At 45.5% G+C, this 25864-nt stretch overlaps 1 protein-coding gene across 1 annotated transcript in view; it reads right to left on the bottom strand.

Moving 5' to 3' along the window:
* LOC138261292 (relaxin receptor 1-like) overlaps window positions 1–22546 on the bottom strand; it is a 682359-nt gene extending 659813 nt beyond the window's left edge. The window contains exon 1 of the mRNA XM_069210109.1: window positions 22111–22546. Within this exon, the coding sequence (XP_069066210.1) occupies window positions 22111–22249 (139 nt within the window). The 5' untranslated portion in view covers window positions 22250–22546. The remainder of the gene's footprint in view (window positions 1–22110) is intronic.
* Window positions 22547–25864: the final 3318 nt, after the last annotated feature.

The raw sequence follows: 25864 nt of genomic DNA, 5'->3' as shown, positions 1-25864 counted from the left end.
ACAACCTCCTTGCCCTGAGCGACATAACCCCCCCCACCCCCCAAGACCACCTTCACACTGAAAATACTCATGTTTACAAAAAAATATCTTCACCTCCTAATATCTCTTTCCTTGCTCAAACCCCATGGGCATCCAATTGTGGATGACTGATTGTCATCTCGAACTCAAGCTCATTTAAACTGAGTTCTCATGGATTGCTCTCCAACCTCTCAGATCGATGTGCAACAATGGCTCAACCTCCTCACGGTGCTAATGTGAAGAATGCCGAGTGTGTGAAATCACGTTGATTCAGTAAACAAAGACCCTAATTTGTAATTGCATATAAATGCTCACACCAAAGGGTCACAATACCAACTGAGACCACTTTGAGGTATGAAACAGCTAGTCCAAGAAGACTTCAAGCAAGTGAGTTGATCCCTGATCTTATCATGACTGGACGATGACAACTCCCTCATCTGTGAATCTGCAACTCCCGCCTCGCTCCACTAAAGGTGGCATGTTATACTGTGGCCACACGGGCCACTGGGGCTAGGTAAACCAGGCAGATTGCAACTCTTCATCGCACTCAATTGGCTCTCAGTAGAAGCATGATGAGTCTTTCCAAAGCAGCTCGCACCATCTACTAAGCTTTCCATGCTGGAACAATAAACTATCTAGCCCTCAAATTGGCCAACCCTGCGGTCTTTGCAAAGTGAAGGCACCACACTGTTGGAAACCTCAGCTTTCAAGGAAGGATACACAATAAAACAAGCCTTCTCCTGAAGTGCACCAAGGTCTGGAACTTCACCCATTCATCAATCAGAACTTTAGCCTTATGTGAAACCTTCAAATAAGAACCAGAGAACCTACTGTTCTAACAAAACCTTCAGTTTTTCAGTGTAACAACAGAACTATGATGGCTTACTGTCATCCAGTCACTCAACTGTGAATATCATATACTTGCACCAAAAGGTGTCAATTACATCCTTCACTCTTGACCACACTGTATACATTATTGAATTCTGGGTTTTTGACCTAATTTAAAACAATATTTGTTTCTAAACAATATTCCCTGTGTTTTATTTGGCTGTTACAAATTAAGGTGGCTTGTGTTTTCCTTATCATGCAACAGGGAACCATGTAAACTATGTCAACTTGAATACTTTGTAAAGTGTCTTGCCCTCTCCTTCAGGTCTGCCTCACTCTGCTGATGCTGAATAAATAGAAAAAGGTTTGAGGAGGTGGCTTATTAACTCTGGTTGCCCTGCAGCTTCTACAAACAGATTACTTGCCTCTGATTGGACTCAAGATGCAGGAAGTAGGAATGGGAGAGAGGTGAATTGTGTAGAGAGCAGTACATGGGCAGTGGAAGGAGGCATATCAGAAAAGTAAAGAAAATGGCGAAAGTTGGTCAGGTGGAAGGGATTAAGCTGAATAAAGAGGGGAAAGGAGTCATGGGGAGAGGAGTAAAATGGGGAGAGTGAGACATGGGCAGTAGCACCTCATTGATTTCTAAAGTTTGTAGGGCAGTTGGGGGGTTCTAACAACGCGCCTACTCACACATGATCAAATCCACCCATTTTCAAGCACACGTGCACATTCTCACTTCCACCCACCCGCAAGCAGACACCCATGCAGGTGTCTAAAAAACCCATTCACAAACACACACGCTCACACCCACTCATTCACAAGGACACACACACGTTTGCACCTACTTATTCACAAGCGCACACATTCGCACATACTCACACCCATCTATTCACAAACACACACACACATGCATGCTCACACCTACCATTTTACAAGCATATACACACACACAAACTTAAACCAACGCATTCACAAGCACAGGCATGCAAATATTCACACATACAGACACACACCCTAACATCAGCGGCAGCTCCTCCTCTAAGGCGGAGGCGCGTCGCCCCATTGCTTTGTGCAGTGGAGGAAAGGGAAAGATAAAATGATAATAACGTAGCGATATTATCATTTTATTTTTCCTTGGGAGCTCAGTTAGGGGTGGGCGGGGCTGGGCTGGGCTGGGCTGGAAGTGGGCTATGTGGACATAAGTGCGCATGACGCTTTGGCCGGCTGTGTTGGGCCGGCCAAACAGTCATACACACTTTGCATTTCTCCACCTGGCTGTATTGAATAGCTGAGAGGAGAAAATGCACAGGGCCCTACTCCCTATCTGAGTGCCGAAGCAGGATGCTCAGACCAATCACAAGGCTGCTGTCAAATTGTTGACAGCAGCGTCATGATTGGAGGGGAGTCTTGAGGCCTGTGTGCTTCTGGGAGACCAAGGAGGAAGGAGAGACGGAGCCGTCTCTCCCAACATGAAAGTTAATTTGTTTTATTTTTTTTAAATACTCCACCCCGCCACCCCCATTGACAAGTGGCCGTCTCTGCCTAACATTCAATGGTGGGGTCGCTGCAGTATTAAGGGGTCCACAAAGAAGGCAACAGCACCAGTTGCTTGGATGGCTTCAGGCAGCCTCAGGTAGCAGAAATGGAAAGCTTCTGCTGTCCCCTCTCCCTTCTTACCCCGGATTTTCTGAGAGCAGGAACACCAGAACCAGTTTTACCAGCCAGAAAATCCTCCTGGTAAAATCTCTCTGGAAAAGGGCAGCACCCCAGCCCGGGCCCATTTATTAGCCTGGACCTGCCCTCAGCCAAGCATGGGGGAGTTGCCAACCAACATTCTCTGCTTCCCAAACCTACCATGACCAACCCCCTCTTCTGCCATGCATAAGAATATTTACATTTACTGCCTGTTCAAAGCAGGTGTTAAATATCTACATTAAACCCACCTGCATCAGGAATTCAGGGCAGAAATCTACCTATTATTAGCGACTTTCCATTCTAAAGGGACTGTCTCATAATTGTGGAAATTCTAAGCAGAGATCCCTAATTCGGATCACCGAGTAGACAACAGCTCCTCACAACTTGTAATCGAGCCCTTAATATTTTACACATCAAGTTGTTTCATCATTTAAAAAAACAGGCTTATTGTCACAGTGAATACTTGTTTAATTTCATGGTTTGTTTCAAGTCATTTGAGGAGTGTCCCTGAGGATATGTATGTGTAAAGTGAAGCATCTGTCAAGCTGGAAGCCTGGGGTGGAAGGAAGGAACATGAGAATAGATGAAGCCCAGAACATAAGGCCCATGTCATAGAATAGGTCCTCGCCGTGGCCCCGCAGTACACCTTTTTACCTGAAAGGCCCTCATTCAGAGTTGGCAAGTCAAATAGGGCCAGATCTGCTAACGTTAGGAATACAGATTTCCTAAGTGCGATTAACTCTGAATCGCAATTAGGAAATCAGTATTCCGAATACATGAAATGTTTTATTCCCAAATAGCGATTCCTAGTAGGTTGGAAATCAACCTACCTCATGAACATTAATGAGGTAGGTCACAATTTGCGACCCATTAGGAACCCCTGCTATCACAGGGATGGTGGACTGCTGAGTTCAGCAGACCACCATGTCTGTGATTGCCTTTTAATAAAGCATTTTTTTAAATGTAGCCCATTTTCCTTAAAGGAAAACGAAATGCTCTTAAAAATAAAAAAAAATGAAACTTTGAAGTTTCATTTTTAGGTCGCAGCCTACCAGACAGCGGCACAGCCTACCACAGAGCTGAGCTGTCTCTTTTGATCAAGATATCTTGGAGACATTCAGAAAGCTGACCTAGGAATGCATTCTGCTGGTTGCTTGCCACTCGCTTTGTGGTTTCTAACTCACATTTTCTTGCTTTCCATTTGCTGGCTTTATTTGTTTTAGTCTGGGCAGCTTGAGTTCGATCTTTCCCTCACCAAAATGCACAGAATCCTCTGAGTGCTCGCTTTCTGTAAACAGGCCTGTAAATCCTGTTCTTATCTCATCACGTTTGCTATGCATTCAATGAACTAGGTCAAATGCCTAGCGCTTACTTCCAAAGGCACTTTACTTTCTTTCTCTGACTTCAAAGTGATAGCACTTATATGACAATCTTGCTGCATAGTGGCGGTACAAAAGAGTTTTTTCTACCACGTGACAACATTTAAATGAACTATGTAAATATTTCAGAATATATCAGAATTAGGACTGCACAAATAAAGTAATTTTTTTGTTATTTCTGAAGGGTGTTAGAAATAAATATTTTATTATGATAAAAACAAATTATTAAACTATTTGATGCTATTTCCACACATTTTTGTCTGTTCATTGTATAGTTTTATTAGTAAAACTGTATGTCTCTGCAAATCTAATGGGCATTTCAATTGAAAATGTATTGTCTGTAATGGCAGTGTGCTACCACAGCATAAATACTCCACTAAAATGCCTCTCCACTCTCTTCTGCACCACTCTACTATTCTGTCACCACTCCATTACACTCTGCACCACTTCACTTTACGCCATGCATCTCTACTCTACCCTGTACCACTCTACTCTGTCTCAATGCACTTTTCCCCACTTTGGTCTACACCACTGCACTTTTGGCCACTGCACTCTACAGCACTCTAGTCTAGGTCTCACCAATCTACTCTGCGCAACTCCACTCTATGCCACTGTACTCTATGACACTCTACAACACTGTGCAACACTGCACTCTATGCCACTGCACTCTACACCAACGCACTTTACTCTGTAACACTCAACTCTATGCCCTTGTACTCCGTGCCAACCCACTGTACATCTTTCTAATCTACTCTGCACCCCTATACTCTTACTCCACTTTACTGTACACCATTACACTCTATGCCACTCCACGCAACTGCACTCTACCCTGAACCACTCTATTCTACGCCCTTCACTCTACTCTCAAACAATCTACTCTATGCCACTGCACTCTTTGTCACTCTACTCCACTCTATGCCACTGCACTCTATGTTACTCTACTCTTAACCACTGCACTCTATGCCAGTGCACTCACCACAACTGCACTCTGTTACTGCACCCTATGCCAGTGCACTCACCACAACTGTACTCTGTCACTGCACTCTATTCTGCATCACTGTACTCTATGCCACTTCTCTCTATGCCACTCTATTCCACTCTTCTCTACTGCACTCTGACATTCTACTCTGCAACTTCACTTTGCGCCACTAAACTCTACACCACTCTACTCTGCACTGTGCCACTCTAAGTTACTCCACTCTATGCCACTGCACTGTATGGCACTATAGTATATTATACAGGCTGTACTATTACCATGGGGAGCAGGGTCAAGACTGATTTGCATATGGCTGGGTCCAAGCTAGGGTGACACGTGAGCAAAAGAACAATGGACTTAACCCAGATCTGTGATTGGGACTGAGTGTTTAAAAACTTTAAGCACTCTGTCCATCATTCTTTTGTGTTGCTAAGGTCAAGGAAGTGGCCAGGGTATGCCCAGACGTGGGTCTCTTGCTCACAGTGCCACCAGTAGTGAGTTCAAGATAGCCTGGCTGATGAGAGGTGATACTCTGAAACCGGTCTCAGGATGCTTGTTTCTGGTCCAGGGAGGACCTGGCCTGGCAGTCTGGGCTGGACTGTTCCCATGGGGATACTGGTCTAGACTGATGTGCATACAGCTGGGTCCAAACTGAGGTGGCATGGTGAGCAAAAGAACAATTGATTTAACCCAGATTCGTGACTGGGAGTAAGTATTTGAAAGGTTTCAGCACTCCATCCATCATTCTTTTGTGTTATTATACTCTACTCTGCACCTCTCTATGCTACTATACACCACCCTATGCCACTGCACTCTATGGCACTCAGCTCTATGCTGCACTCTACACCACTGCACTCTATAGTGCTCTACTGTGTGCCACTGCCATCTGCATCACTCACCTCTGTGCCATTCCAATCTGCGCCACTCTACGATGCTGAATAATACCCCGCTCAATTCAATGTCACTGCACTCTACTCCACTGCACTCTATGCCACTATACTCTGCAACACTCTATGCCAATGCACTCTACACCAGTCCACTCTACATCATTCTAGTGTATGCCACACTACGCAGCTCCACACTATGTCATTCCAATACACAACACTCTCTGCCACTCCACTCTGCAACACTCTATTTCACTCTTCGCCATTACACTCCATGACACCCCACACCAGTCTTCTCCATACCACTAACTTTTAGCCATGCTGAAGAGCAGCCATGCTGGTGTACAACATGGCTAAAACACATTGGAAAAAAACAATAGCTCTTACATAGGTGAGACCTATTGGCCTTGCCAAAGCTTGTTTAACAGTAGGCAGTGTTCTTAAAAATAATTTTGAATCACGCCTCTTCCAAATACTAAATTGCAAATGCAAATTGTAATTCAGTAACAAGTTACTGAATCACATTTTGCATTTTCTACATTTGAAAAAGCATTACCTTTCCATGCAACCTGGAATACAGATATAGAGATTTTTACAAAAGTCAAGAACCGTTTAGCTGAGCAGGCAGTAGAAACAAGCTGATTTGGATAATAGTTGGAAATAGGAGTGGTATGTGCTCCATATAAGCTTTAAAACCGCAGCTTTTCAGGTCTTTTATGATACTTGATTAACAACATTGGGTAGCACAGCGGTCCGAGTGACAGCTGAGGAGCTGGAGATTCGGGTTTGAGCCTCAGTATTGCGCAACATCCTGTGGTTCTGGGCAAATCCCTTAATCTCCCCGTTCTCACGGACAGCACCTTGAGACCTTTACTGGTGATAAGCCATGCTACATAAATCTACATTTCACATTTTCACCCCGAGGCTGCTGTTTTCCCTCATCTTATGGAGCACTGACAGTGGGTGGAAAGGACTCTGTTTGGCAGCGGTGAAGGCAGGACATGGTATGTTTTGTGTATTCTGTTGCAGGAACCTCATGAACCCTCAGGGGCAGAATTTTGGGCCCACATGTACCAAACTTTGAAGTAGTGAGTTCCTAATTGAGATTTCATTCGGATCACAATTAAGAAATTACTATTTCAAATGTATGAAGCTCTTTTGAGTTTCATTTGCTGTTCCAAGTGGGTCACATATATCCCTACCACATAAATATTAATGAGGTAGGTCTTAGTTTGTGACCCATTCTGAATTGCTAAAATCACAGGGACTGTGGCCTGCTGGGCTCAGCAGACCACCATGTCTGTGACTGATTTTAAATAAAGCAATCTTTTTTTTATTTTTTTAATGCAGCCCATTTTCCTTAAAGGAAAACAGGATGTGTTAAAAAAAATTAAAAGTTTTCTTTTCATTGTTTGCGAATAGGTAGTGGTCTGTGGAACCACTGCCTGCTGTTAAAAATGCTTTTACAAACATTCACAATGGGTTACCACCAATTTGAAACTGGCAGTATATTGCGAATGTTTTGTGACTGCATTTCAGTCGCAAAACATTTGCACGTACCACTGCGCTACGGTATTAGGAACGGAAGCTCTTAAGACGCCCCTTCCTAATAGCGAATCGCAAACCCAATTTCTGATTCTGTAATAGATTACTGAATCGCAAACAGGGCTTTCTACATCCCAAAAAGTCATTTTGCATTTGCAAACAGGACGAGTCTACGAATTGACCCATTTGCAACTGGCAAAAAGGTTTGTACATGTGGCCCTTAGTTCCTCAGACAAAATAACAAAGAACGAAACCAGCCAAAGACTGCTCTAATCCTGCCATTCTTTTGGCTTCTGTTGGGATTGTAACTGTAGTCACATAACAGCAGCAGGGCAGGAGTGTATTTGTATATGGCATGCGCTCGTGGAAATTAAGGTGTGTCAGCCAACCACAGCTGAGCAGGGTGCACGTGGACATCAATTCACCGAAATGCCAGGGATAGCGGAAGTGACATCACACGCTCTTTGTCCTTCACTTTCACTCGTACACACATACTCACACATACATACAAATCCACACTTACATTCACTCTCACACTCACACACTCACACCCACAAGCACGCACACAACAGATATTTAAAAAAAAATTTACTTACCTCAGCTGCCATAGAAGGTCATATTCCAGCTAATTGTACTCCATTTTTAATACACGAATAGTGAATAATGTATTATTATTCACTATTAGTGTGATAGAAAATTGACAGAAAACAAAGAGTGGAGCCCCACCTGACATCCATAAGGACGAGCTGCCACTGTGCTCCTTTCACCTGCATTTGCCACCTCTGAGGCCAGGGGACACAAAGGCGGCACCAGTAGTAGCAAAGGGCAGGCCAGGGATCGCAGATGCTACCCCTGGCGACCACTAAATGATGTCAATGGGTGTGCACCACTTATGAGAGAAACCCACAACAGTGTTCAGCGTTCAGTTCTTGTATACTTCCACAAGGGGTGGCGGCCACAGAGACCGCTGACCAGAACCACATCTCCCAGCATACCCAACGGGCAAACGTTTATTTGGGCATACCATCCAGATCATGTGAGTGGGGCCCAGAGAAGGAGTTTACTTTGAGGGGTGGGCCCCTACCACATAAATATGGGGACACAATAGGGCACACTGCTAAGTTGTGGTTATTAATTTCCAAGTATGATGCCAATTTCCCTTTGAATCTCCCACACAGAACACATCAGTGGGGCTTGTAAGGCCATGGATGAATGTCTTTTTTCTCTAGCACAATAATAAACTCTTGCAATTTGGTAGAAACTTCTTATGGTGGTAGCCACCAACCCTATGAATGTGGAACAACGTACCTAATGATTCATTGTTGGATTAGCTACAAGGAAAGGAGATTTTGTGAATTTTCTCACTGCTAACATTTCTCTTCTAACTGGTTAACCCAGGGATTCACCAGATGGGAAAATTAAGGCGTTTAATAAATTAGGTTTTTGAAATAAGGAATACAAGACAATGACATCTGTTTTCACTAGATTCCCCAGTCTGCCAGACTCTCCCTTTGCCCCATTTTAGAAACAACCTCCACGCTACAGCGTGCATCTTGAAGATCCTGAAGAAATAGGACCACACCGCCCACCCTGATAGAACCCCTTGCACCCAGGGCATCTTAAGGATTTTGGAGGCCCTGGGCCAAACAAATTGTGAGGGCTCCTGTTAGGAACAGCTTTTAATTTATGATCTAATTTGGGGGTTTTCATTCCTTCTTTGGCAGGTCACTGACAGTCCACGGGTACACTGGTCCAAGTTCTAAATGTTTTTCCATCTAATATTCAGGGATAGTGATGTGTGTTCAATATTGTAACACAACTGCAGCTCACTAATATTACTGCACATAATCTCTGCGTCCGACTGCCATTTCTCATATGTGAGGTCCTGTTTTGATCTAAAATGAACTTTTTTATGGATGTTGCAACAGTTTTCTGCAAATTGCTTGTAATAGTCTTAGGCAGGTCATTCTTATTAAAATAAATTAGAGGAAATGGTATTTAAAACAATCTATGTTTAAGAATCATTCAAGGTCATTAGGGGAGGACTGCGTGGAGAACAGACCCAGAACTATCAAGCGACTCCCTGAAAGGCCAGGGCCCCGGGCCAGAGACCACCTGGCCCATGCCCTAAAACGCCTCTCCTTGCACCCCTCATGTTTGGTGCCTCCCGCACACCTGCAGGAGTTTCTGTTCTGCAGCATGGAAGCTGCTCTCCATGCCTGGCGAGGTTCCTGGAGACTGTGGACCGGCAGTCGTCGGTCGGTCATGGACCGGCTGCGTTCCCGGGTCAGCCTGACACTGCGCATGCGTTTGTCAGGAGGGTGTCACGCTTGGTGGAAAGCCCTGTGGAATTGTTACCCTCTTACTGAGTCATTTCTTTGATGATTAGCTGAGCGCGGCACCAGATGATGGTTGGGTGAGGAAAACTGCATGGAAGGTGGCCATATTGGGAAACTTCTCATTCCTCAGTTCAGGTGGGTTATTTATACCATTTGAAAATGGAGACAATAGAAAGACTTCACAAGAAAATATTGCATTGCAAGATGGACACCCAACTTCCTCGGACATCACTTCCACTTCCTGCAAATCGCCACTTCCTGGATGCATCCTATAAAAGCAGATGGAACCAGTTATTTACTGCGCTGCAAGACAGTCGCAGAGATATTTTTCATCAGGATTGCTGCTCCTTTCCCATATATTTGGGACATCAAGGTGTTTAGAGGAATTTTAGCCATTCTCTGAAGATTCTTGTTCTTGGGGTCGTGTGCTGGTCCTGTTCAGTCTTTTCTAGTTTTCAGTATCCAGATATTCTATTGTAACCTCTACTACTGACTCAGCTGTTCTACATTATTCTGAAGTTTAGTCAACCAACTCACGGTTTTTGCTTCTGGCCTTTTTTCGACAAAACTGATCAATTGGAGGCCTTTAACACAAATAGCTCGTAGCTGCTAAGGCAGCATGTGTACTGATCCACCGAAGGCAAGCTAAACAATGATTAGAGTATCCATGAAATCTATGCTCAACACCACCACATCCTCATAGCCAGCTGCTTCAGTTACAAAGCCATCACGATTAGCTTACCCTATATGGCTGCAAAGCACGGTTCTGGTACCTCTGTGCACACTGACTGTCTGGACACAATTGGACTTGAGATGAAGTGCTAAAAGAAAAAAAACTAAGGCAGCTGTTCTTCTCCATTAATGGGCTCAGGTTCTGTAATAACATCCATCTCTCAGTCATGGCCACCCCAACTTTGTTCCCATTTAGGAAAAAGAGCTGAAGACACATGGTTGTCTGTAAAGAACACTGCATCACAACACAGTAACAGTCCACCGCTTCTCTCGGAACCCAACCTCCCCTCCAATCATTCATGGACTGTATTCTTGCTTTTTACCCTATACCGCTTCCTCCTGGGTAGGTTTCTGCTATACTAATAATATCACATACATAGAACATGCCTCCTTGTGTCCTATTGAATAGGCCACAGATGCTGCTGCATAATGCTCCGTACACAATTGTAGCATTTCCATACGGAATGTTGCTTTAGGACTCTCTCATACACACAAATGCTTGCTGGACAGGTGATCTCAAACCGCTCCATCTCTGGGTCTCCTCAATGTAGGTGTAATCGCCAGGCCACCAAATAAACTGAGACGCCATATGAACAGCCGAGCTATAAGTACCAAACCATGACACCATGAGTAGGTCTTTCCTTATTGCAGCCTTCCGTTATGCTGATGACCAACCAGATCCCCGTACCACAACACAGCAAACCGAAACATTCACTGTTTCTGTTCTACTGGCAGGAGGTGGACCTGTACCTTCTTGTGCCTTAGAGCAGTGGTTCCCAACCTGTGGTCCGGGGACCCCTAGGGGTCCGCAAAGCCTTCTCAGGGGGTCCGCGAGAGCCTAGAAAATAAAAAAATATTACCAAATATTGACAAATTAGGTCCCCAGCTTTCAGTAATGACTCAGGCGGGGGTCCCCGGTTTCCCATGCTGATTCAGTGGGGGTCCCTGGGTTTCATTAATGTTAAAGTGGGGGTCCACAGAAATCAAAAGGTTGGGAACCACTGCCTTAGAGAGTACACTGCATACATTGTATCACAGCCCAATTTGCACTCCAGAATAGCCTGTACCAAAATATAGTGGCCAAAACATTGAAGAGTAAAGCATCAAGTAGGAAAGTATACGTAGGTAAGTAGAGGCTTGCCTTTCTATACATTTATATACTGTAAATATAAATATATACATCATCAAGATATGTAGATGTGAAGTTAAGAATAGTAAATCTAAACTCACCTATATACATTTACTGTCGATATTTTGGTCCTCGATATTTTGGTAGCACGATGTTTCAGTAGTTGATATTTTCAAATACTACTTCATACATATCTGTGTGTTTTTGCCTTAAGACCCCCAAATACTGAAATGTCTCTTAAGTCTCACCCTTAAGCACGAACTCCTCCGTAGGACAGGGTGCCCAGGCATGAAAGTCCCCCTGAATCCTAAACAGGAGGCTACCATAACATCCAGATGACCTAGGCCTTCTATCCATCTCCTAAACATCTGCCCATTTTGTTTTGTAAACCATCCTTATTCTGGAAAAAAAAACAATAAATTGTGTGCAGAATACTCAAACCAGATACGTTTGGACTTTGTTTGCTCTTGGGAGCATCAGAGACTTGCAGCTTCCTTTTGTTGTGGGGGGTGCAGAACTGTGTAAACCCTCACAAAAAGTATAAACCTGTGCAACTGCGTGTATAGACTTATGGATGTGGGTGATTTGGAGTGTGTGGTTTTAAGGCTGTACCCTTGGTGCGCTTGTGAAAGAGTCGATTGGGAAATCATTTCATTGACTAAAAACAGAACTCTATTGACTTCTGATGATGTTAAGGACAGGAAGGATGCATGTTTCTTCTCTGGATTAACTTAAATACTTTGAGGCCATTTTCAAAGGCATATAAAAGTGTGTGAAGTAGTATTCCTGTAGTACTCTCTTATGGACTCCTACAAGCCTTTGTGAGTCAATCTCAAAATATCTAAAGTGGGAATATCCTGGTCATATTCATACAATAATATAACTAGAAAGGACTGGTCCCTCTTTGCACTTCTACTAATAGGGCAGAATCACAAGAGCATCTAAGAGCTTGTGAAAGAATCCTCCGGTGGTACTCTTAAAATGAGAACAAAATAATAATATTCAGGTCACACAAATACACAAGTGATAGAAAAGGAACTGGACGTTTCAGGCTGATTCTCAAAGACACATAAGAATACATGAAAGAAGACTCATAAATGCTTTTGTGAGTCAGTCCCTTTTCCGCTCCTTGGAGCACATTTTTAGGTCGAGGATAGCAGCGCGCAAGCACTGCTTTTCCGACATGTTGTTATCTATTTGGGCTTTTAATCACGCCCACCTCACACCCATCACTATCGTTCATTCATGGGCTTGCCCTTCAAAAATCCTTTGTTATCAATGGTAAATGCTTTACGTTTGTCCCTCCTTGGGGCAATTTTGTTATCTCGCCATCGACCCTGTTACGTGGATAATTGCACGTTTGTCGATATGTTTGATTGTGAGCGAACCTCTTTTTCTTTTTCTCCTTCACGCTCATGCTCATGGCAGCCATGGTGCTTTGAATCGGCTCGCTTATTGGAAACTGTTATACTTTTCATTTTCAATTTATGTGGCAAGAAAAGTCTGGTTAGGAGTTTACAATGCTAAAAGCTCTAACTCGAGCAAATGTGAAACCCATTGCATTGCAAATGCTTGTTTTAGATCTGGACTGAAGTCTGAGGAAGCCTGCACTGTTGCGATGGACTTTACTGCCAAGGGAGTTTGAATCCGGCACCTTTCACATCACTAACAGAGAACAGTGGCAGCACTTTGAAACCTTTTGGTTTAAGTATTATAGACGTGTAGACAACATCACAACTTGTATGTTAAAAGCACTGATAAAAATATATGGTGCTCTGCGCGTAATACTGTATAGTACAAAGTGCAAACCCTACAAGCATCCATGCGCGTGTGCATATTCCAGCAATAAATGTGAAAGCATGGTAACTTTATGCTTTTTTCAAAGAACTAAAATAAGTTGGCAAGTAATGAGAACATAGGTCATGAATAAAGAGAGAAACACAACATCATTACCATAAATCCTTAGTTGTAATGTTTAATTTGGTCAACATATCACCTCAACAGTGAATGCTTTCACATCACTTGAGTTTTGTTAAGCTCCTTAATTCATGTTTTCTTTTGTTATAAACAACCACAGGTGGTCATATGTATTCGATAAATGTCATTTCAGCGAGAATCATTACTGTAGTTTTAATAACAATGACTTTTATAACAGTATTTAGGAGTGGCCTTTGAAACAGCTTTACCTGCCCCACCACACCATTGGTTTTCCTAAACATTTATACAGAGTGGTTTGTAGCCAGCAGGGTTCATCCAATGGTCTGTTAAATTGTCATTCACAATTTGCTTCCGCCCCGACAACATACAGCATGGGGCAATGGCTCAGAGCACTTTATCCTTCAGTTTGAGTGACTGCACAAACCCTGTGTACAGTGTTCAGACCCACTTAAAAAGTCCCTTTTTCTTCAGTGACAAAACAGGTTCAAAATGTACTTTGTACTGTATTTATTCTTTTATACTAACTTGAAGTACCAGCTATTTATTTTACCTGCACTCTGAGTGTCCAGTTAAAAACCAATTTATTTTTCATATACTTTTTAAAGTACTGTGATAAAGTGTGTAAGTGCCATTTCAACAATGTAGCTGACTGATTTGAATGCTTGGATAGTTGTTGATTCCTTCTTAACTCCTTCAGAAATAAAAATCCTAAAGTGCACAGCACAACTGAAAGGATTATTATTATAAATGTCACTAGTAAAACAGCTGCATCACTGAATCACTGAATGTTTTACATTTTCAAAAATGTTATTGAAAACATGTGGCTGCCACATTTAGGTAGCAACGTGTTTTATTTGTTTTCATTTTTTGTGCACATATTGAAATTAAATTTAAAAAATCATACTAGCTTTCCAAGTCCAGGCCCACTGAGTTTACCAGAGCTTGTTTCAATGGTGTTCAATGCACCAATCCGTAATATGTATAATAGTGTTACAGTTGTATCCACTATAAATTATGGTCACAGATTCCAAGACTTTAATCACTCTCCCTGGAGTCTGGGCCCCAGTGCTTAATTTGAGGCGGTGGTTTCCAGTGCTCAGCACTTGCACTTAATTCTTAGCAGTGGCATTTGTGACAGTCTGCCACATGCTGGCGCTGTCTGCCAAATTTTGGTATAAGCACAACTGCTGTTTATTAATTTAATATACATTAACAATCATTAATACATGTCACCTAAACCATTCTTATAGCTTTGGGGGCATTGAAAAGCCTAACTTGTCACACTTGTAGGTGCGTGATGGTTAGTAGTTGTGTTGGTACTGTAATTGACAGCACTGGCAGGGGCAATGGATGGTGCAAGCTGACGTGTCCCCCTGACGAGGGCCCTGGCACTTATTGTTTTACAAATTAACCACTGCCGGACACATTATTATGATCAGCGGTAACAGTCTGGGCACACAAATCACATCACTTGTCCCACTGTTTGAGATCATAATTAACTTCAACGACCTATTGTTTGGGCACACAACTTCAGCTATAACCAGTCTATGCACACAATTAACTTCAGGTATCTCGAGTCTGACCACAGACTTCAGTTAGCTGCAGTTTGTGTACATAATTAGCTTTGGCTGGCTCGAGCTAAGCACACAACTCCAGCCAGGGTGTCTGAGGGCACACAACTTCTGAAAGAGCCAGTCTGGGCTCACAAATAACTTCAGCTAGAACCAGCTTGTGCTTAAAATCAGCAGCGTCCACCGCATAATGCAAGGGGGGAGTACGGAGACAAAGTAAAAATTAAAAAGAACTTGCCTCCGTCCCTGCCACTTCCTGCCGCATCTCTTCTAGTGTCCCAGCGTTCATTGCTGGGACACGAGCCCAGACTCCTCAGCAATCCTGGTGTTGCTTTCATGCAAAACCTTGTGTGAAAGCAGAACCAGGATTGGTCTGAGCAGCAGTGACTGGGGTCTGTGCAGGTTCCCCAGCCCAGCTATGTACACAACCAGGCTGAAGAAACCTAAGTGCGCATGTGTGTTTGGCCAGCCTCAGACAGCTGGCCAAACACATATGCGCACTTAGGTGCACTCTCCCCTCCTCCCCCCTATCACCTCCCATGGCCCAGCCCCGCCTCTCCCTGCACTGCTGACTGAGTCAGCAGATGAAAAATAAAACGACCTATAATTTTCTTTGTCTGCTTCTGGCACAGCCAGTGGGGCATCACTCTTTCGCTATAGCAAAGGAGCCGCCCCTCCATACAATTAACCTCAGCTAGCTCCAGTAGGGACACGTAATTAATTTCAGCTAGCTCCAGTTAAGGCCACAATTAACTCCGGCTAGCTCCAGTTAGGGACACAATTAACTCCAGCTAGCTCCAGTTAGGGCATCAATTAACTTCAGCTAGCTCCAGTTAGCTCCAGTTAGGGGCACTATTAACTCCAGCTAGCTCCAGTTAGGGACACAATTAACTTCAGCTAGCTCCAGTTAGGGACACAATTAACTTCAGCTAGCTCCAGTTAGGGACATGATTAACTTCGGCTGCAGTTAGGGCATCAATTAACTTCAGCTTGCTCCAGTTAGGGCACACAATTAACTTGAGGTAGCTGCAGTTAGGGCATACAATTAACTTCAGCTGGCTCTGGTCTGTGCATACAATTAACTTCAGCTAGCTGCAGTTAGGACATACAATTAACTTCAGCTAGCTCTGGTCTGTGCATACAATTAACTTCAGCTAGCTCCAGTTAGGGACACAATTAACTTCAGCTAGCTCTGGTCTGTGCATACAATTAACTTCAGCTAGCTGCAGTTAGGACATACAATTAACTTCAGCGAGCTCTGGTCTATGCATACAATTATCTTCAACTAGCTCCAGCTAGGGACACAACTAACTTCAGCTAGCTGCAGTTAGGACATACAATTAACTTCAGCTGGCTCTGGTCTGTGCATATAATTAACTTCAACTAGCTGCAGTTAGGGCACACAATTAACTTCAGCTAGCTCCTGTTAGGGCACACAATTAACTTCAGCTAGCTCCAGTTAGGGCACACAATTAACTTCAGCTAGCTCCAGTTAGGGACACAATTAACTTCAGCTAGCTCTGGTCTGTGCATACAATTACCTTCAGCTAGCTCCAGTTAAGGACACAATTAACTTCAGCTAGCTCCAGTTAGGGCACACAATTAACTTCAGCTAGCTCCAGTTAGGGCACACAATTAACTTCAGCTAGCTCCAGTTAGGGCACACAATTAACTTCAGCTAGCTCCTGTTAGGGCACACAATTAACTTCAGCTAGCTCCAGTTAGGGACACAATTAACTTCAGCTAGCTCTGGTCTGTGCATACAATTACCTTCAGCTAGTTCCATTTAGGGACACAATTAACTTCAGCTAGCTCCAGTTAGGGCACACAATTAACTTCAGCTAGCTCCAGTTAGGGACACAATTAACTTCAGCTAGCTGCAGTCTGTGCACACAGTTAACTTCAGCTAGCTGGGGTCTGTGCACACAATTAACTTCAGCTAGCTGCAGTCTGTGCACACAATTAACTGCAGCTAGCTGCGGTCTGTGCACACAATTAACTGCAGCTAGCTGCGGTCTGTGCACACAGTTAACTTCAGCTAGCTGAGGTCTGTGCACACAATTAACTGCAGCTAGCTGCGGTCTGTGCACACAGCTAACTTCAGCTAGTTGTAGTCTGTACATACAATTACCTTCAGCTAGCTGCAGTCTGTGCACACAGCTAACTTCAGCTAGCTGCAGTCTGTACATACAATTACCTTCAGCTAGCTGCAGTGTGTGGACACTCCTAACGCCCTCTAGCTCAGTGTGCACTCAAATCAAGTCAGGTAGGCCCAGTGGTTAGCCCTGAGACTGATGTCCCCTGGCTTCAGTTTGGACCCACAAGTAGCCTCCATTGCCTCATGTTTAGGTGGAAGGTTAGCACCTGGAAGCCCCTGACACTGGACGCAGCACTATAGCCATCACCGGGGCCTGACACACTATTGCCATTCATGAACCGACCCTGGGGCTTGTTCATGCTGAAATGGGGAGACTAATGCGACCACCTTTCATATGAAACGTGCACTTTTCTCATTTGCATGAGTTCCATTTGTTCCAGTCCCGAGATCTCGGTTAGGGGAGTCGTGAGAAGTCGGGGCTGTAGGAAAACAACATCTTTTGGGATCTGATGGGTTGAAGCTGCGTTTGGGTCTGTGGAATCTCTAGATGGGAGGCGAGCATGCCAGTGACTCCCTTATCTGTGAGATTAATCTCATTACGAATGCAGCGGGGAGGGGGGAGGGGGGAGCGGAGAGGTGTCTGTTTCCAGACTAGAAATGTGGGAGGCTGTCTTCGAAAAATGTCAGAGGTGGAGTTCGCGTCTTTAGTGCTGCAAACATCCCAGATACGCTCGTTATGTTCGTCAACCTGCCCACGAGAGAGGGGCGGAGTCCAGCGGCTAAACTGCGTGCTCAGTAGAGGACGGGCTTCAATTCCAATCCCGGCTTCTCTCTTGCACAAAGTGTGTGATAGTAGACACCTCACTTTATCACAGACAGACTCCAATCTAACTTTAACTTGTAACAAGTGCAGGACGTGTGTACTGCACAGAGGGAGGATGAAAGGAGGAGGTATCCTGCTAGCTGTGGGCAGGTGGTGACTCTGCTCTGCCTTGAGTTGCAAGAGAGGTTTATTCGGGTCACTGCATGTAGGCTAAAACAAAACCCAACTTGGGGATAGGAGCCCGGGGACAAGTAGATGCAACGCAACGGATGAATGAGTGAATGAATGAATGCATGCACAGAGTATCCTCATTGTGGAAGAAAGGTACTTGCACACTTTGTATTAACGGAGGCAGCGCACAATCCGAGCTAGAAAAGCAAAGCTGAGCGGCTACTTATTATTAAAAAGGAAAAAGCTAAATTTTGGAATCTCTAAGCTTCATTCAGGGTGTCCCGGCCGCCTCCAGGCACGGTTAGGCAGCTTTCCCTTTCTATATGCGTTCTCCATCCTCTATACATGAAACCGAGGATGTGGAAAGTGGACGTCATCTGAGCAATGAGTGTCTGTGCAATGAATCCCCTTGCAACCTGTAGAAGACGTTCATTCATAAAACGTAAAACATAACGTAAACATAAACATAAAAGAACGCTCGTTCATAAAATATAGTCTCGTTTGATCTGCACGTTGATTAGAACGTGTTCAGCGCTTCTCAAGGGGGGGATTCCCCTCTGTGCCCAGTGTTTCTGTTTACATGTTTCTGCCAATGTATCTTTAATAACAATTGGAAACTGTGGTTTTACGACGCCGACTCACAAAGATGAGAACTCGAGGTAAAGAGGCTATGCTATGTTTATACACCAGGTGTGCCTACTGTACATTTCCATTGGTACTCACGTGCATTCCCTTGATACTCGGGTATAAAATACACGTCACTGAGCATGCAATACGTACACACGCACACACATATGTATTTGCACGTACGTGGTGTTCACATGCAAATGAGAGTTGCATATACTTTATCAACCTTCCTCGTGCATAATGTGCACGCGCGGAAGTTTACCAATAATGTTACTTTATTATTGGCGTTTTCAAGTATTTTTAATGGAAAATATTTTTGATGGGAGCTGCCCCTTCCACCATAAGAGCCATAAAATATAGGAATAACGAGTGCACTTTCTGTACTCCACGCAGGAGTGCGTGCTAAGAGCTCGAGTTACTCTACACATAGGGAACCTGTATGACTATGTTAGAACACCATGTACTCACCCCGGGCGCGCCCTTTACAAAGGGTGCATTCTGGGAGTTGCAGTCTTCGCTTGCACCAGCTGGAGTGAAGCCACGCATACAAATGCTCGTGCAAAGAAAGCCCAGGACTGGATAGACCTCCGCGTGGTTCGGACTTGGGGTGATATAAACACTATCTGCAAGAAAATCGCTCTTAGAGGGTTGTGAACTCAACAAAATGTGCACGGCATCACACCTGACAATCGGGGACATCTTGAGGACTTTGGGGGCCCTTGCCCAAATGCATTTTGGGGGCCCCTGTTCGGTACAGCTTTGCGTTTATGATCCATTTTCAGCTCTTTCGTGCCCTCTTTGGCCAAAATCTAAATGTGTTTAGATCTAATATTCAGGGATAGTGACGTGTGTTTTCAATATTGTAACACAGCAGACGCTCACTAATATAACTGCAAATAATCTCCGTGACACACTGCTATTTCTCGCATGCGAGGTCCTGTTTGGATCTAAAATAAACTTGTTTTGTAGATGTTGCATGAAACAAAAACACACTTTCTCTGCAGGGTGTCTGATAAACTCTCTCACACCCACATTCAAAATAAATGAAAGAAAACGGTACTTAAAACAACTTAACAATTATTAAACGTCCTCGCTACAGAACAGCGCTGGCTCTATCAGGGGGCCCCTGAAAGGCTGGGGCCCGGGGCCAGAGCCCACTCTGCCCAGGCCTTAAAGCGCCTCTGCTGACACTCTCCTGAGAGCGCTTTGTGAACTGTAGTCTAAATGTAGTTTACGATGTATGAGCACTTGTAGCAGGTGCACAGCGCGAGCACGTTCACTATACATTTACACTCTTAGGTGGTACATGTGTAAGGTACGTATGCCTTCGCCTGCTTTAGCACAGGGAAAGGGTTGTGAATCAGCCATGTACGTGAAGTCTCAGCTCACAGTCTGACGCTTACCGACTAGCACAACATTCCCAGATGGGTTCAAGCTCTCCTCGGGGTGTTTGCCACTGGAGTAGTTTTATTTGATATAAAATATATATGTATAAAGTGCAATCCTAGCCCCAGAGGCACTGAACCTCTGCACCCACCAACAGAGTATGTCGCCAGCATCTGTCGTATTCTTCCTTGGCTGTTAGATTCCTTCTGACAGCGGTGGGCTTTGGATACCGAGGCGGTAACCTCTTTACTCCACATTCATTTTGATTTTTTAAGTCGCCGTTTTGTTTACTTATTGATCTGTGACACTTTGGCACACGTGAAGTTGGTTCACATGGTCAGCGCTGTGATTGGCCGTGGATAGCGGTCAAAAGGGTTTGCGGAAATGTCAGCAAGTTTCTTGATCAGTGGGTTTTCCTTTCGATCTAATCCTTTGTAGAACTTCTCATTGAGGTTGCGGAGTGCCAACATCGGAGAACACGCGGGTACGTTTATAATGTAACGTCAGCTCCACCGAGAGCGTAAAGTACCAAAAGGGTCAGAAACAGTGGCATGAGGGAGAAGGGGAGTGTAGTTTAGAGAATCTAGAATGGTAAGATGTCTGCAAAGAGGGGATTTTGAGACAACTCATCAACTGCAACCCTGAGGAGCAAGCCTGATGTAGCAAGAAACACAGTTCCAGAGCCCTGGTCCACAGAGGATGAACGCCTGACTCACAGCCACCGAATGTCCCAGGTGCATGCATGATGTACTGGTCCAGTACAGGTTTTTCACTTGAATTCTAGGTCTTCTGCTGGTTTAAAATGACTTAAACAAGACTACAAATTTCTGAATTGAAAAAGAACACGGACTAGAGCAGCACATCACACATGGACATGGGAAACTATTGGATTCTAATTGGAGATGTGATGGACCCATTGGGACGTTCATCCTTGGAAGGGGTGCCACCTTGTCCATATCATTAAGGTGCCTGGTTCCCAGACCTACACTTCCATTTGACCAGCAAATGCTTTCTGGGAGTTGTAGTCTCGGTTTGCGTCCAATGAAGCAATTTAAATGACCCAGTTGAGCACAGTAATTTGATTCTGAAAAACCCAGGAAAGGGCAACTAATTATCTGATTAAATAAATGTAACAAGGTGGCAACACTCTCCCTTGAAAAAACGGACAAATGATGCCCTTCGAACATGCAGCAGTAAAATAAACTGAATTTTCATATCAGCAAACAGTACAGTAGAAAACAGAGAACAGTAGATACATTATCTTAACAATATGACCAACAGAGAAAAAGTAAACACAAGTTCCAGATAAAAGCAGGTGCCAAAGTCATACTGTTCAACCTGTGAAACCACCAGGTAGTCCTAAAGTGTCCTCTAAGGCATGTGCTTTTGCTTTTAGAATATGCAATAAAAACAAAAAACAGAATGCAACATCCAGGACTGGCTAGAGGTGTCACGCCTGCATTACTGGTGTCCACCAACAAGTACACAATTCATTACATTCAACTTTGGCACAGGTTGAGATTTTGTATTCGTAGTTAAAGGGAAACTACAAGTCCCAGAGTGCAGTTCGTGTTGGCTAAGAAGCGAGCATTAGTTGAAATTGTCGAACCACATGGGGCATCTATTTTCACACATTTAAAATATATCTGCATCCAAAGCTGTCAAGGCGGTGTCAGTACTGGGTTTTGTCAGGAGGTGTTTCTGACTGCACTTTGTCATTTTCAAAACATTTCATGGCTGGTGAACAGGTACATCGCTCACAAGCACCTGCCGTCTAGTAAAGACAATGATCCGAATTCTAATCCCAGCGTCACTAGTTCGAGTGATCCTGGGCGAAGCACACTTTTGCTACGCCACAGCTGTGGGGTTCACCTGCACCCCAGGTGAGCGCTAATTTTAAGCGCTATCTAAAACGCACGCAGCAGTAAAAAGCCAAGAGCTTTAAATTCCAAATTAGTCATCTCTTACCTGTGGGAGCCGGGAGGAGAGCGGGCAGGAAGAGGACGCAGAGCAGGCTCCGGGCAGCCCTAGGCGCCATGGCCAGGAGGATGAAAGGAGGAGCAGCTTTCAGCGGAGCGGCAGAGGCGCAGCCCCCAGGACCGTGCATGATGCTGAGGGGACCGCGGCCAGGCTGAGGCTTCCCGGCGCTCCGCCTGTCACCATCCCCGGGGAGCGGCCTTAACCCCTGCAGTGCCGGGCACAGATGCTGCGAGCGTGCGCCTGCTGGGGGTAGCGCCTCGCTGCCAGAGAGGACGCCGCTAGGTGCTGAGTGAGAGGGAGGGGCGGCCCTCTGCTGGATGTCACTCCTAGCCGGAGGCTTCTTCTCCCTCCGAGCAGGACTCTTCCCTCTCCCTCCTAGCCGGAGACTTCTACTCCCTCTCCCTCCTACCCGAGCACTTCCCTCTCCCACCTAGCCGGAGACTTCTACTCCCTCTCCCTCCTAGCAGGACTCTTCCCTCTCCCTCCTAGCAGGACTCTTCCCTCTCCCTCCTAGCCGGAGACTTCTTCTCCCTCTCCCTCCTACCCGAGCACTTCCCTCTCCCACCTAGCCCGACACTTCCCTCTTCCTCCTACCCGAGCACTTCCCTCTCTCACCTAGCCGGGCACTCCTTTCTTCCTCCCCCTCCTACTCGGACACTTCCCTCTTCCTCTCCCTCCTAGCCGGGCTCTTTCCTCTCCCTCCTACTCGGACCCTCCCCTCTCCCTCCAAGCCGGACCCTCCCCTCTCCCTCCAAGCCGGACCCTCCCCTCTCCCTCCAAGCCGGAGACTTCCCTCTCCCTCCTACCCGGGCACTTCCCTCTCCCTCCTACTCGGACACTTCCCTCTTCCTCTCCCTCCTAGCCGGGCTCTTTCCTCTCCCTCCTACTCGGACCCTCCCCTCTCCCTCCAAGCCGGACCCTCCCCTCTCCCTCCAAGCCGGAGACTTCCCTCTCCCTCCTACCCGGGCACTTCCCTCTCCCTCCTACTCGGACACTTCCCTCTTCCTCTCCCTCCTAGCCGGGCTCTTTCCTCTCCCTCCTACTCGGACCCTCCCCTCTCCCTCCAAGCCGGACCCTCCCCTCTCCCTCCTAGCCGGACATTTCCCTCTTCCTCCTAGCCGGACATTTCCCTCTTCCTCCTAGCCGGACACTTCCCTCTCCCTCCAAGCTGGACACTTCCCTCTCCCTCCAAGCTGGACACTTCCCTCTCCCTCCAAGCTGGACACTTCCCTCTCCCTCCTAGCCGGACACTTCCCTCTCCCTCCTAGCCGGACACTTCCCTCTCCCTCCTAGCCGGACACTTCCCTCTCCCTCCTAGCCGGACACTTCCCTCTTCCTCCTAGCCGGGCTCTTCCCTCTCCCTCCTAGCCGGACACTTCCCTCTTCCTCCTAGCCGGGCTCTTCCCTCTCCCTCCTAGCCGGACACTTCCCTCTTCCTCCTAGCCGGGCTCTTCCCTCTCCCTCCTAGCCGCACACTTCCCTCTTCCTCTCCCTCCAAGCCGGACACTTCCCTCTTCCTCTTAGCCGGACACTTCCCTCTTTTCAGGTTAACACCAACGCATCCTTGTTTAATGTGCTAGTGCGGGGGAGTCCGAGGTGGGATAACAAGGGTTGGACGTTTTGACTAGGGATGTAGCTGTTTGTTACAAGAAGATCAATCAATATGGGAGGCATTTCACATCGTGTAGCAACACCATTCCTATTTACAGCGCCATAAAGCTGCAATATGTAGGAAGCGCTATAAACAAAACCATATCTCTGCACACCTATCCTGCTGCCAGCGCCTAGTTTACTGTTACCGTTTTCCACATTCTGGTTCCAGGACTTATTGTGTTTACAAATATACGTTTTTATTGCAGTTGCCAAGAAGGTGCTGAGACAGCTGAGTGGGTTAACTGCCTGCTGCGGAGGACTGGATGCCACTTTTTATTGATTCTAAAGTCGCCGTCTCATCTTTCATACCGTCGTGTGGGAGAGCCGACTCAAGGCTCGGCTCGGATCTTAGAGCCCTTGCACGAGCCGAGCCCCGAGCATGCATGCTATATAGATCACACAACAAAAAGCACGGAAAATAATGAAAAGTCGCTTCAAAGTTCAAAAAAGCGTATTTCTTAAACCTGTGAAGCTTTGACATTCGTAGGTCACACTATAGCGCTGCGAAGTCCTTATTCTAAATGGCAATTTTTAAACATAAGCCATTAGTGCACCAAGGAAGGCAATTGTCATGTAAACCTTGGAGGGGGTGCAGATTATTCCAGAGGAACATTATAGTCTAATAAATCAAATTTCTAATTTGAACTCACATATTTGAAAGTGTTTCCACTCTCGATAAAGAAGAAAAAAATAGTTTCGGTGAAATAAATTATTTGTCTAAGACCCCACTGATCCAGGTTTTCCAGCTTCACTTTGTACAAATCAGCCTGGGGATGGGGATCTATTTGTCTTTCCTTATGTTAAGGCTTTGTTTTTACTTCTCAGGGCATTTTTCTGCAGTTTTTAATAGCGTGAACTCGACCTGAAAGCATGGGTGAGCTTTAAAGCAGCACCAGTTGCATTACACAAGATCACATGCATTGTTTATAGGCACGCGGAGATTAAGTGATTTGCCCAGAATCACAGGATGTCGAGCCAACACCAGACTTCACTCTGGTACCCCAGTTCCAAAGTTGGTAGCTCTGGCCTTAATGCCACATCCTGGAGGTAGTGTGGCAGACAGAAGCCCCATGAAAGCTTGACTCAGTATGGGTTCAAGGTTACAACAGGGCCTCGAGATAGGCCTGAGCGAGGCTTAAGGCTCGAGCCTGACTGGAGCGCTCAGTGGCTCACCTACCTCTAGTCAGTCTATTGCCCTCTAATGAGTAATCTGTGGCTTTTTGTCTATGGTGTGATAGTAAACTATTTATATGCATTATATGTACATTTATATGTGTTCTGAGAACAGTCCCTTGCTTATTCATGATGCTTTCCATTATAGGGTATGATGCATACATAGGTTCATATATTCCCGGAGGGGGGAAGGAACATGGCGGGTTGACCCTGCAGCTGTGAGCGTCTGCTCCTGATGACCGCTGCACTCACCATATTACGCTGCAGGTGGGTTTTCAACTCACGGCGTTACATTCTCGACCTGTGGCAGGGCCAGCGGGCCATTTCTCAGCCCATCGGGCCTGGTACGGAACGCGTATCTGCCCGCAGCGTCTCTCTTTTTCCCGAGGACAAGGTCGGACGGCCCAGGGTCGGGCCGCGGATCTCGCCGTGGGTGCCTTACGGCCTGCTCTTATGTCGCGGGTAACTCCCGCGAGGCTCACATAATGCTTACCTGTTTTTGGGCTGTTTTTCCTGGGGGTGTGGGGGCCATGCTTTCCCTTTCCGAGGGTGCTATTCTTTTCCCAGCATGCACTGTTTCCCTTTTTTACTATTCCCTTTTCAAAATGGCGTTCTATCTAGCTTCCTGTGGGCACTTTTCTCAATCCAGTATGGCATTTTTCCTTTTTCCTGTTTATCACTTCCTGTCCATCGGTATAAAAGGAGGTTGGGTTCTTCGCTTCTTTGCGTTGCAACACTCCCCGTTGGTGGTGGTCCTCGCTCCTGTTGTTGCTCCTATTGATTTGTTCCTGCTTGTTTTTCCCTGCAGCTTCCTGTTGTTCCAGTCCTTTGAGTCCTCGTTTCTGCTGCTCTTTCTCCTGCTTCCTGGAGTTCCTGCCTAGAGGTTTTTTCCCTTGTGGTGTTTCCTCTGGCGGTC

Source organism: Pleurodeles waltl, chromosome 2_1, assembly GCF_031143425.1.
Source record: "Pleurodeles waltl isolate 20211129_DDA chromosome 2_1, aPleWal1.hap1.20221129, whole genome shotgun sequence".
Taxonomy (NCBI): Eukaryota; Metazoa; Chordata; class Amphibia; order Caudata; family Salamandridae; genus Pleurodeles; species Pleurodeles waltl.
The sequence above is the reverse complement of the archived record's forward strand: the minus strand, read 5'-3'. Positions and strand labels throughout refer to the sequence as shown.